This window comes from Lissotriton vulgaris, chromosome 1_1 (assembly GCF_964263255.1).
Source record: "Lissotriton vulgaris chromosome 1_1, aLisVul1.2, whole genome shotgun sequence".
NCBI classification, from domain to species: domain Eukaryota; kingdom Metazoa; phylum Chordata; class Amphibia; order Caudata; family Salamandridae; genus Lissotriton; species Lissotriton vulgaris.
The window spans coordinates 399,356,095-399,373,305 of NC_141685.1; the positions used below are offsets into that span (position 1 = coordinate 399,356,095).

The 17,211-nt window shown below is 47.9% G+C and overlaps 1 protein-coding gene across 1 annotated transcript in view; it reads right to left on the reverse strand.

The window, feature by feature from the left end:
* Positions 1-17,211, reverse strand: part of NDC1 (NDC1 transmembrane nucleoporin) — a 245,122-nt gene that overhangs the window by 113,907 nt on the left and 114,004 nt on the right. Inside the window, exon 11 of the mRNA XM_086952478.1 lies at positions 12,756-12,917. Within this exon, the coding sequence (XP_086808604.1) occupies positions 12,756-12,917 (162 nt within the window). The remainder of the gene's footprint in view (positions 1-12,755; positions 12,918-17,211) is intronic.

Below are 17,211 nucleotides of genomic sequence, written 5' to 3' on the forward strand. Positions count from 1 at the left end.
GTTGAAGCAGTTGTGGATGTCAGCGATCTGGCGGTGGAGGATGGTGACGAGGGAATCGCACAGGGCTTGCGTCGGCGGAATGTTGTTGGGGTTGGAGAGTTCCTTTACGATGTTGAAGAGCTCCAAGTCAAGCCGGTGTTTGGCAGACCTAATGAGGTGATAGTGTTTGCGGATGGCGTCTGTGTGCTGCGAGGCTGTCTGGTGTCTTTTCATTCTGCCGGTTCTGCTCTAGTTTCCGGCATGTTCGTTTGGAGGCTAGGAGTTCTGGGGTGAACAAGCTAGCTCTCTTGCTGGTGTTTCTGTGGGTGGGTTTCTTCAGCGGGGCGAGGGTGTTGGCGCAGTCGTCGATCCAGCATCTGAGGTTGCAAGCAGCGTCGTCTGTGTTGGAGGGGTCAGTGGGTGGGCTGAGAGCGAGGTTTGCGTGTAGTTGGTCTTCGGTGATTTTGCTCCAGCAGTGGCAGGGAATCTTTTGGGTGCGGTGGTTTGTGGTGGGTTTCTGGAAGGTGAAGTGGATGCAGCGGTGGTCGGTCCAGAGGAGTTCGGTGGTGTGGCTGAAGGAGACGTGGGAGCATGAGGAGAAGGCCGGGTCGAGCGTGTGGCCGGCGGGATGGGTTGGCGCTGTGACTAGCTGCCTCAGTCCGAAGTTGTCGATCAGGGTTGTGGAGTTGCTGTCGTCATTGTTCTCAGGGTGAAAGTTCAGGTCTCTGAGGAGGATGCAGTCGGTGGAGGTCACGGCGTGCGTGCTGATGAGGTCTGCGAACTGGGGTCATGGTCCGGGGGGTCTGTAGACCAGGGTGCCTCTGAGGGTAGTGTTGGGTTCTGTGTCGATTTGGAAATGCATGTGTTCGGCGGTGCTGAGAGTGTCGTCGGTGCTGGTCGAGACCCTGATAATGTGCTTGTGGACGATGGCGATTCCTCCTCAGACTCAGTTGGTGCAGTCTCTGCGGGTGATCTTGTAGCCGTCTGGGATGGCTATGGTAAGTAAGTAAAATTTCTATTGTATATGGTTAATAAAAACCTTTTCAAAAAAGGAGAATTTCAAAGAACTTATTCCATAAAATAAATAAAAGTGCATCTGCTGACAGGTGACCATTTCAGACTAAAAAAAGAAATCTATCTTTCATTATCTAGCTTCAAAGTCTTTTGTTTCAGTGAGACTTTGTATTTTGTCCCATTAGTCACCTTTTTTTCATTTTTCATCAATAGGAGGCTCACTTTCTGAAAAAAACGGATGGCCCTGCAGGCTGTTTGCAGCTGTTCGCTGTTCAATACTAGCATGACTGCCGGCCGACATGTTCTGATGTGGAAAAGGCGGAATATTTGAAGGAGATAATACCGTCTCAGGTTGCTCAGAGCGGAACAGATTCACAGTACGTGGATCAGGGATTCTTCAGCCAGACCACAAAGTCTGCACAACGATGTTGGCCATGTTTGCCGCCATGCCGGGATCTGGTCTTTTTTGGTATAGGTTCCCAGCCGCAGTCGTAATAGAATTTGTGGCGTAGATGGTGTTATGTAATTGACTAGGTACTGTTGCGGAATGCTTCTGTCGTACGTGGCCAGTACCATCCATCCGTGTTTTTTTTTGGCCACTGTTGCTTTGTCAGCAATCCTGGATTTATGTTTCGCCGCACCATTGGCAGCTTTTTTAAATGCCGCAAAGGTATATTCATTGTTCCAAGTCTGTTGCATGTCGAGATTTTCCAACGCTTCTTCCAGTGTTTTTTCCCATGCCTTTTTTCCTTTGGTTTGATTGTTGATTTCAGTCCAACAGTGGCCCATCAGCGTGTCCTCTTGTGCTGCTCTTAGTTTCCAGCACGTTTTTATTATGGCGGCTTGTCTTGTGTGATGCTGGTTAAGTAACCCGAATTCAAGGCGTACCTGCGCCTGTGATGCAAACTTCGGAATTTGGTAGAGGTATTTGAACAGTGCTGACTGTTGGAGATTCAGGAAATTCGCATCTTTACCTTTGTATAGGTCGGAGCCATACGTAAGGGAGGGTAAAAAATTTGCAGCAATCACTTTCAGCAAGTATTCGTTGGATGGGCATGTTAATTTTGTTTTTAGTATGTTTAGGGCAAACCGCAATTTGATTGCCTGAGATTTTCTGTACAAGGTGTGTTCTTTTAATGACCATCTTGAATCGACAAGTACTCCCAGATACTTATAGGTGGGACAATGCTCTATGTTGTTTCCCGCGATGTGCCATCTGAATGTTTGCTGCCCTAGGTGAGACGAGAAGCAAACCACTTGTTTTTTTGTAGTTGAATTGCAGCCCATGCATGCAAGTATATTTGTGCAACCTTGTTATAGCGCGTTGGAGACCCAGCGGGGTCTGGCTGCACGAGACTATGTCGTCAGCATACTGCATACTCCTTATTTTGTGTTGGGCTAGTTTTGGTGGGTCGCTTTGAATCTCTGAGATGCTCTTGTCAAGGTCCGCAGTGAAGATGTTGAAGAGGGTGGGGGCTAATACGCATCCCTGCTTGAGGCCAATTCGGTGGGGATTTTTGATGTTGTCCTGTCCCCATTACCGAGTTTTATCTTGACCCAGGTGGAGGAGTATAGATTTATAATGGCCGGTAACAACTTCGGGGGGGTACCCCAGTTGGCCATCTTTTCCCATAGTATCTCCCTTGGCACTGTGTCGAACGCCGCTTTTAGGTCAACAAAACAGGTGTACAGTTTTGTTGATTTGGCCTTTGCTCTGTCGACAAGAAGGTTGAGCGCTGTCAGACTGCATAACGTGTTGGTTCCAGGCCTGAACCCTGTTTGGGTGATTGGGAGGATGTTGTTGCGGCTGATCCAGTCTTCCGGCGCAATCAGGAGGTTTGATGCGTATACCTTGGCCTCTATGTCAATGAGTGCGATCAGTCTATAATTCGCTGGATCTGTGCGCACTCCTGCTTTGAAGATTGGGTGCAAAATACTCCCTCTCCATGAGGAGAGAATGCTTCCTGATTGGAATGCGTGATTGTACAATGGGGAGAGATATTCTGCCCAGAACGAGTGATCTTGTTTGAAGAGCCCATTGGGGAAGCCATTCGGGCCTGGGGCACCTTTTGGCCTCAATTTATTCAGGACCGTTTGGACTTGGCATTTCGTTATCCAGGTTCCTTCAAAGGTTTGATCTTCTTCGTGCGTTTCAGTCAGCGGGAAGGTGAGAAGGAGTTCCTTCCTTACTTGCGCGGTGGTCATTTGAGACTGATTTAGATGGTGAATCCAGTCTTCCTGTAGTATATTTGCATTAAAAACGAGGGCTGCTCCATTGGCTACTTTGTTCATTTCTGCCCAGAATTTCCTGTTATTGGATTTGCTGGCTTCTATTAATTGTTGTCAGATTTTTGTTTGATGTTTTTTCTTTAGAGTACATACTTCTTTTTTGTATATTTGCCTTAGATTATGTATTTGCTTCTTAATGTCGTCACCCCTCTTAGGGTCTTTCCCTTTGAGTTTTCTAAGTTCCTGATTGAATAACCTTTTTATTTTTCCTATTGCACCAGAGTGATCTTGTTGTGACTGACAGGGTTTTCTTTTGTTGGTCTGATTTTGTTGACCAAATTTGTCGGTTAGGAGTGCGGTCATTTTTTCTCAGTTTTCTTGGTATACAAATGGATTTTTTGCCTTGTCTTCTACCGACATTAGTTTCACATGAACCATGATTTCACCTGCATTCTTTACGTTCCATGCTAAACGTTTAAGATTATAAAGGGTCGGGGTTATCATCAGATCATTTGTTGCTAGGGCCTTTGAGTGTTGCAATCTGAGCTCTATTGCTTGTAGACTGTGATCGCTCTCCAGTTTGTGGATTATTCTGTAGGTAACTACTATTTGGAATACCTCAGAGTCCACCATGGTATAATCCAGAATTGATTGGGCCTTTTTGACAATTCTGGTCGAGGATGCCGGCTGATCCTGCGGGAATCGGCCATTCAAAGTGATCAGTCCGATATCGGCTAACATTTGGGCACACATCTGGCCGCGTCTGTCTTTTTTCCGATTTGTTATTGTTGGAGGTATTATTTTCCCGTACCGCTTGGTACGTTGGATGTCATGGACGGGGTCTCTTTCTAGTAGAAAAATGTTTAGGTCGCCAGAAACCACCAAACCGGCCTGTTGGTAAGTGGCTTGCAGGGATTTGAGAAATGCTTTTAGGGACAACATTTTCTGTTGTTTGTTCTTAGATGCCGGATGAATGTAGATATTAGATATAACCAATGAGCGACACTTTAGGGTAACATGTTGTCCTGAACTGGTGTCAGTCGGTAACATGAGTTTAATACATTGAATCCATGATTGACCTGACTCAATTGACAACTGACCATGGGATGCTGGTGTTTAGATAAATCGATAGGCCTCCCGCTGCCCTGCCTGTTAAACCTCTTTTGGTGGCGTGTTGTTGTATTTCTTTAAAGCCGTTTATGTGGTCCGAGGCAATTGACCAAGTCTCTTGGAGTAATATGATGTCGAATTGTTTGAGGAATGCTATTAGTTCAAGGTCATTTGTTTTGCCTGCCAGTCCATTTATATTCCAAGAGCATACCTTCAGGTTCGGCTTTCATGCTTCATCCCTCTTGATATCCACTGGGGTTGCCATTGGAGCTAGGACTTTCCGCGCCTGGCTGGCGACTCCTGTCCCTCCTTGTGGAATAAGTTCGTGAGCAAGTACTTCAGCTGGATGTGATACCTCTGACTCTTCTTTTGTCCCCACCCACCTGATTTGGCTGGTTTTTTGGGTGTAATCTCTATGGCCCTGATTTGGAATGTTTGTGTGAGCTACTGGTTCGTTCTCAAATCCTGGTTGGAAGGGACTTGGTTTCTCTGATCCTTCTGTTGGAGGGCTTTGTTTCGACCCTTTATCCAGAGGATTTTCTTTTTGTGACGGGATCATCTTTGTAAAATAATGTGTGATGGTTTTTTGTTCTGTTTGCAGGGGGGACCAGCCACCCAATTCATTTTTGTCTTTTCTTGCGCTTGATGGGAAACTTTATAATTGCTTTGGATTTCATTTTGGGTTGTTGACTGTGACGATGTTTGTGGGGAGGGGTGCAGACATAGTGCCCCTTGGTCGTTCTCTGCATTGGACACTGATTCTTTACCCTTTTTTCCATTCTCTATTAGATCTGTTGTGTGGTTTTGAATTATGTTATTGACCAGTGGGGTCTCTTGGTAGTGGTGCCTTTTCAGTAGTGTTGCTCCTTTTTTTCCTTGTTGTTTGTTTTGTCTAGCTTTCCTCAAACGTTTTCGCTCACATTTTGTTAAGGGGTTAATTTGTTTTGGTTGCTCGTTTGTTTGAGGCCCTGAGTTTTGCCTGCAGTGATTGTCCGGGTCGTCAGTACCAGTTGAGTAGGTTTGGGAGTTCTTAGAAGTTGCTGTCACGGTGTTTACGATGGTGACTGAAGTGTTTTCTCCCGGTGGGTCCTCTGATTTTTCCTCGCTTTTTGGAGTATCCCTGCCGATGATTGCGGAGTAGACTTGGGTGCTTCCTCCCGTTTGGGCCGCAGTTGAGTCCTCGCTGGTTGGGGTATCTCTGCTGATAGCACTTGTCAGGGGATTAAGGGCGTTTCCTGCACCTGGATCTTCACGCATTGTGTGGGACTTATTCGTGTTTTTTCTAACCTCTGACAGAATGTCTGATAGTATGTTTGGCAGCGCTTCGAGATGAACCGTTGTTTCAAGGCACTGGCATTCATGGAACCTTGTGTGCGGGTCTTTCTGCACCCGTTCGATGAGGGAGTTAAACTCATTAATTTTTCTGTCTATTCCTGCTACATGAGAGGCCAGGAGTTGCAAAAGTTCGACCTGTAACTCTAATTTTACTGAGTGTTGTAGTAGCGCTGTTGAAATGGTTTCCATGATGCCTATAAATGGGGGCCATAATGGAGCCTGTTGTGGGGGGAAAAGGTCTGAATGGTTACCGCTGGTTTGAGGACTGTAGCAAGATTCAACCTCTGGTTTATTCCGATCGGAACTGGTGAAACACTTTCCGGACCTGATCCCAGTGTTGGTGCTTGTTTGTATGCTAGGTTCTGAGACTCTGTTCCTTTTGGTGAAAATGCTGTGTTTTGGGAGGTGATGGGGTGGTGGAGATAGACGTCTCCTAATGGACTTTTTGGTGGTTTTGCTGTCACCTTGCTGCAAGTTAATTGGCTGGTCTCACTGGAGCGGTCAAGAGCTGGCGGTGATCCGGAGCCTGCTGGGGATGTTGGAGTGTTGTCATTCTTGGTTGGCTCCTTAGTGCGAGTTGTTGGGCTATCCTGTGCCCTGCGATTTTCCAAGTTTGTGTGGGCGTAGCCAGTCGACGGTGCTCCCTGTGACCTTTCTAAAGAATCTGTACTTGTGATACCCCTGTCCCACAAGTCACTGATGGCCGTTCCTGTGGGTGTTGAAAGGGCGGCCCCTAGATCGAGCGCCGCGGTACTAAAAAGAGAACCCTGGTTTATTGAGCCCTGCTTTGCTGACTGGTTTAAGGTTTTTTTCTCTGGTGAGACTGATGTGTCTGTGTGCCTGTACCTTTGGGCGTTGGGGTTGTTTGGCAGTTCTCTATTGATTTGAGCTGTTACTGTTACTTTGTCTGCTGTTTTTTGGGGGGAAGGCCATATGTTATGGCTGATGTCTTTTGGAGAGTTACTCTGTGGCTGCAGGACGGTCGTTGTGATGCCAACTGCCTGAGAGAGTCTTTTGTTGCTGGTCGTGAGCTTGAGTGTCTGTGCTTGCTGCAACGAGGAAGTCAGGGGCATCGGGGACCCTGGGGATGCAGAAAGAATAGACGGTAGAGAGGGCAAAGGGGGAATTAAAAAGTCTGTGATCTTGGCGTTTTTGAGGCCAGAGCGTGTTTTTTGGGTCTTGTTAGGGGGGGGGGGAAGTAACACTCTAATCTAACCCATCTGTTGGATCCTCATCGAATGGATCACTAGATCCTTCACTCATATTTCTGCGTTGCTGTTGGTGTCTTTTGTGTTTGATCGGCTCTGTTCGAACTCTGCCCGATCTCATGTTGGGGGGTTAAGAGCGAGGTGAAGCAGGCCTGGCGCGGATGGAATCGGGGGTTATTGGATTGAGGTGCCAGCGCCCCCTTCTAGCTTCTCCTTTCCTTCTTGTTGCCTCGCCGCCTGGAAGTTGAGCGTCCCCCTTCCCTCCCCCCAAGGCTTTCCCCTGGTGCTGCTTGTGTCCTTATCCTCTAAAGCACCACCCAGAGCCTCTGCACTCCCTGGGCGGCGTGCTGCGGTATCAGGCACAGCAAGTCGGGCGTTGACGAAATCGAGGCATGTGTAAAAATAATTACCGCGAGGTAATGTAGCCTTTGTTTTTTTTACTTTGCTATGGATGCCAGTCACTGACCTGACTCCTCCCGAGCCCTCCTGTGTTCGGCGGTGCAGTCTTTTCCTCTAAGGGAAGAGCCTTGGGGAAGATGCCGTGACTCACCGCTCCTCCTCTGCCTCCGCCTTCGCTGCTCTCACCGCCTCGATGCTGCCCTTCGGTGTTTCGCCGCGTCGGTAAGAGCAGTCAATCCTCTTGACCTGGCCTGAGGCTGAGGGGCTGAGAGGGCTGGCTGGGCGAACTCCTCTCACTACCGCCGCTGAGAAGTCTTTCAGTTGCTCTGCTCCTTGATTCGGTTCAGGTTTGCTGTTGTGGCTCGGTGTTGTTTGTCACTGGAGCAGGGGCGACGGGGAGTACTGTAGAAGTACAGTGGGTGTGAGCACGGGTGCGGGCTTCTATTCTTACGGTCTGCTCGCGGGCTAAGGCTAATGCCGCGCTGACCGCTAACTGCTGCTCCGCTCCTCTCACCACTCTCCTTGCTGCTCGTATCGTATCGTGACCTCTTTATCAAAGGATGGCTATGGTGGTGTCTGGTGCGGAGGAGTTGTTCATCCAGGTCTCTGTCAGGAATGCAACATCCAGGGATGATGTGTCTAGCAGATCTCACAGCTCAACGGTTTGTTTGCGGGTGGAGCAGGTGTTCAGTAGGATGCATCGGAGGTGGTTGGGGTCTTTCTTGGCAGGTGGTTCGGCGGCTCCGAGGCTAGTGTAGCTGCAGTTCCGGTAGGTGAAGCGACCATGTGTGCGTTTCGGGGTGGCCTTGATGCAGGTGTGAGTCCGTCCGGAGTTGAGAGCGTGCAGTCTGCTGGCATCGTAGCGGCAGCGGTCGTCGTGGTGGGCGCGGGGACCAGGTATTCTGGCGCTCGGCGCGGTCCAGGCGCGGAAGGCCGCAAACGGGCTTGCCTTAAGCTCGCCAGCGGCTGCCATATATGGGGAGATGGGAGGGAGGAGGAGCTGGGAGGCGGGAGGCAGGGGCAGCGAATTGGCAGTCACGGGGGTGGGCAGCAGAAGATGCAGCAGCTGGAAAGGGAGCGGCGAAGGGAACGGAAGCAAGGGCACAGAATCACGGGGGCAACGTTGGGAAACAGAAGGAAAAAGGGCACAGAAACACGGGGGCAACAATGGGAAACAGAGGGAAAAGGGCACAAAGTCACAGGGGCAACGATGGGGAACAGAAGGAAAAGGGCACAGAATCACGGGGGCACAATGGGAACAGGGGAAAAAAAGGCTACAGGAAAAAATACAGGCACATGGAGAAGACAGACAATAGTCACAGACAGCAAAAGCAAAAAAAACAAACAATAAGGGCAATACAATAAATGACACAGACAATAGAACAAACCTTAGGCCTACCACCGGCCACCAGGGATGAGGCACAGGTGGTAGCCTGCGGGTGGAGGAGGGCCTCAACTTTCCTCAGGAGCGGCAGCAGGGGCAGGGTCAGGATGCACAGGCGGTGCTGTGAGGAGGGGGAGCGACCTACCTAACAAGGTCAAGGGTCACTGCTCCTATAAGGAGTGTACAGGTTCCATGGCACAGCATGCACTGTACTGGCGGTTTGCCTCACAGCCTCAGTTCTTTTTGAAGGAAATAACTAACCTTCTTGAGAGAAAATTACTGTTGGAAGTATTGACAACTGGGGAGAAGGCAGATTTGTTTAGGACTTTAGTGAAAATACCTACGATGCAGAACTAGGGTTGAACTTAACATTTCCTTGTACTTTGTAGATTGCTCACTCCTAGTCAAACACAGAATAGAGTAGTAAACTTATCTCTCAAATTGTAGTTATCAGTCAACAGGGAAGAAAAGAAAGCTGAAACAAATCTTGGAAAAAAAGGTGTGCGACCAACTAAAGTATCAGTTGTGGCATCCTCATCGAAAAGGTAATGCTTAGTGCAAATATGAATAGAGCTCTCTGTGTGTGTCTGACTTGCATAGCTATACTAATATGAGCTTTCACAACCGGGCAGTAGCCGCTGTCTTCTCTCATTCAGAATGTGCTCTAGGTTTGCCAAGTAGGGGTCTGTTGGCTATCTGGTTACCAGCAATGTGTTGTTCTGAAGACACCATGCTGGTATAGAAAGGCCTATAATTGACAAAGATGATTCATTTTAGGATGAACTTTTGCCTTCTGTCAATAGAATTAGAATATTTTTCTGATATCACCCAAGTGAAGATATTTCTCTGCAGGGTAAAGGGAGCACACAAAAAACAAGCACTGGCGTTGCCAATAGGTCTCGCAGTAGGAAAGTTGGAGCTATTACAATTGCAAATAACAATGCCTTTTATTTTTGTTTTCATTTTAAAAACATAAAGGGCTTTGTCATTTACAAAAGCAATTGCTCCAACTTTCCTACTGCGAGACCTATTGTGCACTGCACAGTGTAGGTAAAAGTGGCGTTGCGGGGGTGAGTGGCGTGGCGTGGGTGAGTGGCATGGCGTGGGTGAGTGAGTGGCGTGGGTGAGTGAGTGGCGTGGGTGAGTGAGTGGCGTGGCGTGGGTGAGTGGCGTGGCGTGGGTGAGTGGCGTGGCGTGGGTGAGTGGCGTGGGTGAGTGGCGTGGCTGAGTGGCATGGGTGAGTGGCGTGGCGTGGGTGAGTGGCGTGGCGTGGGTGAGTGGCGTGGCGTGGGTGAGTGGCGTGGCGTGGGTGAGTGGCGTGGCGTGGGTGAGTGGCGTGGCGTGGGTGAGTGGCGTGGCGTGGGTGAGTGGCGTGGCGTGGGTGAGTGGCGTGGGTGAGTGGCGTGGCGTGGGTGAGTGGCGTGGCGTGGGTGAGTGGCGTGGCTGAGTGGCATGGGTGAGTGGCGTGGCGTGGGTGAGTGGCGTGGCGTGGGTGAGTGGCGTGGCGTGGGTGAGTGGCGTGGCGTGGGTGAGTGGCGTGGCGTGGGTGAGTGGCGTGGCGTGGGTGAGTGGCGTGGCGTGGGTGAGTGGCGTGGCGTGGGTGAGTGGCGTGGCGTGGGTGAGTGGCGTGGCGTGGGTGAGTGGCGTGGCGTGGGTGAGTGGCGTGGCGTGGGTGAGTGGCGTGGCGTGGGTGAGTGGCGTGGGTGAGTGGCGTGGCGTGGGTGAGTGGCGTGGCGTGGGTGAGTGGCGTGGCGTGGGTGAGTGGCGTGGCGTGGGTGAGTGGCGTGGCGTGGGTGAGTGGCGTGGCGTGGGTGAGTGGCGTGGCGTGGGTGAGTGGCGTGGCGCGGGTGAGTGGCGTGGGTGAGTGGCGTGGCGTGGGTGAGTGGCGTGGCGTGGGTGAGTGGCGTGGCGTGGGTGAGTGGCGTGGCGTGGGTGAGTGGCGTGGCGTGGGTGAGTGGCGTGGGTGAGTGGCGTGGCGTGGGTGAGTGGCGTGGCGTGGGTGAGTGGCGTGGCGAGGGTGAGTGGCGTGGCGAGGGTGAGTGGCGTTGCGAGGGTGAGTGGCGTTGCGAGGGTGAGTGGCGTTGCGAGGGTGAGTGGCGTTGCGAGGGTGAGTGGCGTTGCGAGGGTGAGTGGCGTTGCGTGGGTGAGTGGCGTTGCGTGGGTGAGTGGCGTTGCGTGGGTGAGTGGCGTTGCGTGGGTGAGTGGCGTTGCGTGGGTGAGTGGCGTTGCGTGGGTGAGTGGGGTTGCGTGGATGAGTGGGGTTGCGTGGATGAGTGGGGTTGCGTGGATGAGTGGGGTTGCGTGGATGAGTGGGGTTGCATGGATGAGTGGGGTTGCATGGATGAGTGGGGTTGCGTTGTGGGTGAGTGGCGTTGCATGGGTGAGTGTGGTGTTGCGTGGGTGATAGTGGGCTGGTGTGAGTGGCGTTGCGTGTCTGAAAGTGGTGCTGTGTGGGTGAAAGTGGCACAGAGCCATTGATGTGGCCTGGCGCAGGAGAAATGCTGCTGCTGCTAATTAAATATAAAAAGTGTTTAGGGAGTCACGGCTGCCAAGGCAGTGCTGGGAGGGGGGCTGCGCACCAACTGAAGTGCTCTGGTTGCACGGCCTGTGGCCGTGTGAAGTGATAAGCCTTTGAAGTACACAGGCATGCTGTGACGCAGGTGTGAGAGGTCTGGCAGGGAACAGATGGCCTGGCCGTGAAGCAGGGGGCGGGGAAGCGCTGGGGAAGCCTGTGGGAGGGTGATTGATGCCTTTGATGTGGGGAGGGAGGAGAGCCTTTTGCGAGCCTTGTGCTGGAGAAATGCCGCCGATGCGCGTGCATGTTTAATCACGTGATTCACGTGAACTGCAAGAAAACCGCGGGGCTGAAAGCCCTTGGTTTGAAGACGATTTTGCCGACATGAATTCTCCCCATTTTCCAATGGAAAAGGAGAGACCTAAAAATACCGGAAGAGACAGTATGATTTACGCAAATGTAAGACACGATTTTAAGCAGGATACGTCCTTAAAAGTACCTTGTTATGAAAGAAAACTGTAGGGTTCTACTGCCAAAAGAGCCTGAAGCTTAGGATCCCTACTTATTGATGTAACTGCCTGTGAACTCGCTCTACTGATCCATAGGCTCAGTAGAGGGGTGCCCCACTAGCTTTCTTGCAATTTTTTTCTCTCCTCTTCTACACAGAGGTATTCAAGCTTTCGCTCAAGAAAAATCCCTTGCGACATTTGTGTTTTTGTAAAAAAAAAAAAACTCCCATTCTTCAACCGAATATGAGGACGGAAAACAGACCGTACACACGGAGTGGGTTAGGTTTTTCCTCCCGCAGAAGATGCATTTCACAAATAGTGAAGGCATTTGTGAAAATAATGCCATTTAAAGAGGGTGAAAGCAAAATAGGACAGAAAGGCTTTCCTAGACATGTAAAATGTCGAACAATGGTGAAATGTTCTGAAATCCTTTCAGTACAAGTCAGAAAAAATAACGGAGGCTGTGAAGCAAATTGCCAGTGCACTGCATGCTGGGAGATGAAGTCTGATGGTTCCTTAAACGAGCAGTATATTTTTCAGCTCTGAGGACATTCTTGACCCCGGCTGGCACCGTTTCCTTCTTTTCTCTCTGTAACAGGATTTTAAAGGATCCTTCTACTTATTTAGCACACATTTCTCAGCTAGGTGAGGCAAAGTTGCATTTGTATTGAATAAAACTGGCAATTTCTAGAAAGGACAAAGAAAGATATCAGCAAATGCTGATGGTTTTTTTCACCTTTAGAAATGAAGTGTATTTTTGGAAGTTTGTAGTAATGACCTCTAGTTCAAGTTTTACTCACACTGCATCATAAAGTTTCCTGGGCTCCCACCTGCTGGAGGTAATAGTCTACATTTATGGTTATCAGCGAGGATCCTACGACCCAGAATCATTCTCATTACACTGTGGGAATGCAGTCCAGTATGAACCTGATCTGTGGAAATCAGGGAATTCATGCTGCACATTTCTAAACAATTCGAATTTCATAGAACAAAAGTATGTCTATGCTTTGGGTAGTGAAGTTAAAACAAGGAGACAGAAAAGGCAATTTGCCACACAAATATAGAAAGGGTACCTGAACTGGAAGAGGATGTCCTTGAATCTGCTGATGAGGAAGGTATTTTCACTCTTCCATTTGTGGCTGCAGCTTCCTGGTGAGCAACCAGTTTACACGTCAGATTGGTTAACAGATTTAAACACTCTCTCGATATTGCAGTCCAATTGTGAGGATGTCCACCTTTTAAAGAAAGAATTTCAAATGAATTTGGTTTTTGGTACTTTGTATTAAGTTGGTTTCAGAGTTATTCTTACATGGAAAGCGTATAGAAAACGTGCATTAAAACAATAAAATGCTGTGGACATTAATGAAACACAGCACCTCACTTTGTAAGCTACGAAGCTTAAACCCCTTGGTTGGACTGGGAAGAAGCAGGTGTAAACTCATCAGGTCTACCTTTCATATGGGACTTTCCAGTACTTGAGAACATAGAACTCAAGACCTTCGTGAAAAAAATCCTGTCACCCCCAGACAACCTACTAGTGAAAACAGGACTGAAAGCACAGGCGAGAAAAAAGAAAGTGGTGGAATCACGGAGGACGCTTGTAGAAATTTGGCTTGAGGCTATAAATATTTAAGAGTAGTAACACAGCGACAAGCTAAATTTCACTTTTGCTCATTGCCCTTTACACTTTTAAAAAAGTCTTTATTATTCCCCTCAATGCATTCAATTGGATACATACCTCTTTAGGATCTTCACTCATCAAGTCCTCATAACTTTGGAAAAACAGGGGGATTACTAAGGACTTTAAAATGTTACGGTTATTACTTTTCTGTACAGCTATAGTTGTACTGTAACTTGGTGCAGACCACACAGTTTCATACATTTTCTGATGGAAAAAAGGGAACGCAATCATATGTGAGGAATAAAGTCACAAAGAGTTAATAAAGAGTATCTCCATAGAATAAACGCCATATACAAGCAACAGGTCTCCAACAGAGACATTCAGTAAACAGAGCACAGAGGCACCTTATGAACTACAATCACCTCAATGGGGTCAAAATCACTGCAATAAGGTCGCAAAGACAATTGGGCAAAGGAAATGGAAACAGGTCGGTCAGGGTTGGCCACCCAGCATTACAATGACTGATGGAACATTTCAAAAAGTAGATGCAAAACATAACATTTTCTAAGATCAAATTTGAAAATGCTTCAAACATCAGAACAAAAAAAAACAATATTAGATTTGGGGGTCAACAGACTGTACATACTAGATATAAAGGAACAGTTGAGGCTAGGATTGAACCTAACCTGTACAGAGGATAAATATGATCACAGACTAGGAACCGTCTGTCAAACATACTACAGAAAAGGCATGCATGGTGGTGAAGTATGTCAACATAAGCACAAAGAACAATGTGGTGCAACTAAACTACTTGCACAGCACATATATCAGCATCACATTTTAAAATGTGATAGTCCTCTCACCTGGAGCCACTTGAGAGGCATACTACACATAAAGCCATGCTCTTTCACTTAGAGTGCTGGTGGCACCTCTGGTGGTACAGGTGTAATCAACAGTACAACTATTACTGGTCCTCTGGAGCCACATTTCAGCACCACTGCTCTAGTATGATTAATAGGGCAACTAAAGTTTTTATTATTTTACTCCTAGGCTAATAGAATTTCTAGAAAACATTGCTCCAGTCTTGCTGCAGATTGATTTCTTACTGCTTATAAATCTTAGATGAGCAATAAAGTGTTTAAGAAAGATCTGTTTATACCATGCACTTCAGATGTGCAAATAATTCTTTTTTAATTTTAAGCCAAAAAAGTTAGCACAGTTTTGTATACAAGTAGCAGCCAAACATGTACAAGCAGGTTAGCCAAGTTTAAACTTTTGGCCTCCATAGAAGAGATGTGGAGGTGCAGGAAATCAGGAGCCCTGCGCATCACTGTAGCAAAAGAAGTGTTCTCCGCTGTTGATGGTCCATGGGAAGAGACTAGTCCAGTATAGGGAGATGGGTTTAGCCAATTGACCATTTGTTAGTCCATATACCAATTATCAGTATCATGGGAAGGAGCAAAACCTTCCCCACTCCCTCCATCATCATAGTTTTAATTTTGTCTATGATCACTATCCGAGTCAAACAGTTGGTGCTAAATATATGCACAACTGCGTAGTATTTTGACAGTGTCCAATGGCTGTACAATGGGGGGGGGGGGGGGGGGGGGTATGTTAAGTTCATGGCTTGGCCTCCGCTGTAGTTCAGCACACTCTGGCTCAGAGTAAGACAGCACAATAGGCCACTGGCACAAGCAGCAGCGCAGCCAGCATCGAAGAAAGAGGGACTGGTTGCAGGAGGGGGCTCAAAGCCCAATGCCAGTCCAGAACCCAAGGAGGGTTCATAAGGTGCCGAGGAAAAACCCACCAGCGGTAACTAGATTGAAGGCCCTTACAAGTATGCACACCAAATATACACAGCATACCCTCTCGAAAGACGGAACCGGAAATTTAGTGTGCATTGGGGCCAGAGATCGAAACTGTTCCTCTGATCAGGACTAGAGACAGGGACAGCCTTCTTCAGACAGTGAAGGGAAAGAGTATAATCCTGTTTGGATTTAAGTTTTTTCTTAGGCTTATCTGAAAATTTTGACCTCGAGGAAGATCAGTTTAGGGAGTGGATCCGTGCTCTCGACGTGGAACCTTTCAATGTTTTGCCACCTACATTTTCACCTCTAGATCACGGGTGGTTTTTTGGTTCATCAGGGCACAACTGTCACAGGCATTTAGAATTATGTGGCAAACCAAGCATTGAGAGGTACATCCCATGTGGATATGTCACAAACATTTGTAAGTGGCAGCCCACACAACGCTTAAATCTGGTGCTCTTCAGTGGTGACATGCCTTGCGCAATGGAAAAAAAATGTGTGGAGAAATAGGTCTCTTCACAAGTAAAGAAAATAGGACCAGAACTGATATAAGCATGTGGCAGTGGAACTTGTATACGGCTCGGCTTGTCACTTCCAGAGTGGAATGACATTGATACAGAGTTGCATTGTAAGGCCTACCAGTGCGCAGGAGCACGGATTTCTAAATTTAAAGAACCAATCTGGAATATTGTAAATGAGAGGAATCTGTGGTTACTATCCATAAAAAAAAAACATTTTGAACACATACACATTGTCAAATACAAAAAACAAGCAAATAATTGCAGAGTTGCAGGTGTCTACATTGTTGATTCACACTTTTGTTTTGCAGTTTTATATAGCGCAAACTCGGCACAAGAACACATTTATTTTTGGTAGGCACAGACACATTAAGTGATCTGCCCAGAATCACAGGATGCGTAGCCAAATGTTGCAGCTCAGAGTTTTTGGAAGACAACAGAACATCCTCCTCTTAATATAAGTAATATGTTTTTACATATGCAAAAAAATTAAGCCTACACATGGGCAAAAGGTGGAGTCATCCATGTAGGTAACAAATATTTCTTGTAATATCGTTGGTTGCTTGTACAATAATTAGGAAACCAAGGACCCCTTTACAGTAATCAGGTGGAAGAAGATGTGGACATCTACACAGCACCCTATTCTAACAGATCTCATCAGGAAGAGATGTGACTTTTAGGAACTAGATTTGAATCCATACCTCGATTCAACATCCTGTAATTCTAGGCAAATCACTTTATCTGCCTGCAATAAAAAAATGTGTAAAGTGCTCCAATGCAATGCCCAGGTTTACACTATAATTACCAAAAAAAGAAAACCCACAGAAAACACTAAAATAAAAACTGGATAAACAATGGATGTAAAGGCCATTCAGTTTGAAACAAAAACAATCCTTCCTTCTATACACAGTAGACCTCAGGAGGTTTAATGTTCTCACACTGCCATCTTTCTCTGAACAGACATGAGTAGTTTGCATTTTTGTGGACAGAGGAGCAAGCAGACTTTTGCCTCACTTGTAACAATCGGCCTAGGATTGTCAAATTCTCAAGGTCCCCCACAACAAAAGATTTAAAAAAAGGAGAAAGAAGGAGTCAAGCTGGCGACAAAGATGGCCGCCTAGGCTCCCGGCTCAGTCAACCTCCTTCTCCTCCCAAAAGATCCTGCTACTTATCCTGCGCCTATGCCATGCCCCCGCATAGATGAGACGAAACGATGCCCGATCTTGTGATCCCGAGTGATCTAGCAGCTTTGTGGACGGAGAAATGTCGACGTAAAGATTGCGGCCTGTACCAGCTCTGGAACCGGGGTCTTGAGTAATGGAGAGGCCAGAGGAGAGTTGAACAACATCGGCCATGAGAGACCGAGAAGAACCAGTCGGCCCGGATGTAAGCCGAGATTCGCCAATTTCAATGGTGAACCTCTAATCCGAACAGCAGCAACATCGGAGTAAGGCAATGTCACTGACTGTTCCGAAGTGCTTTTACTAACGACCCCGATGGTGGATGGTACGGAGGCTGACTGCAACTTCGCCTGACAGGGGCGAGTATACCTGGGAGACAGCCTGGGGTATCCCGGACCTCA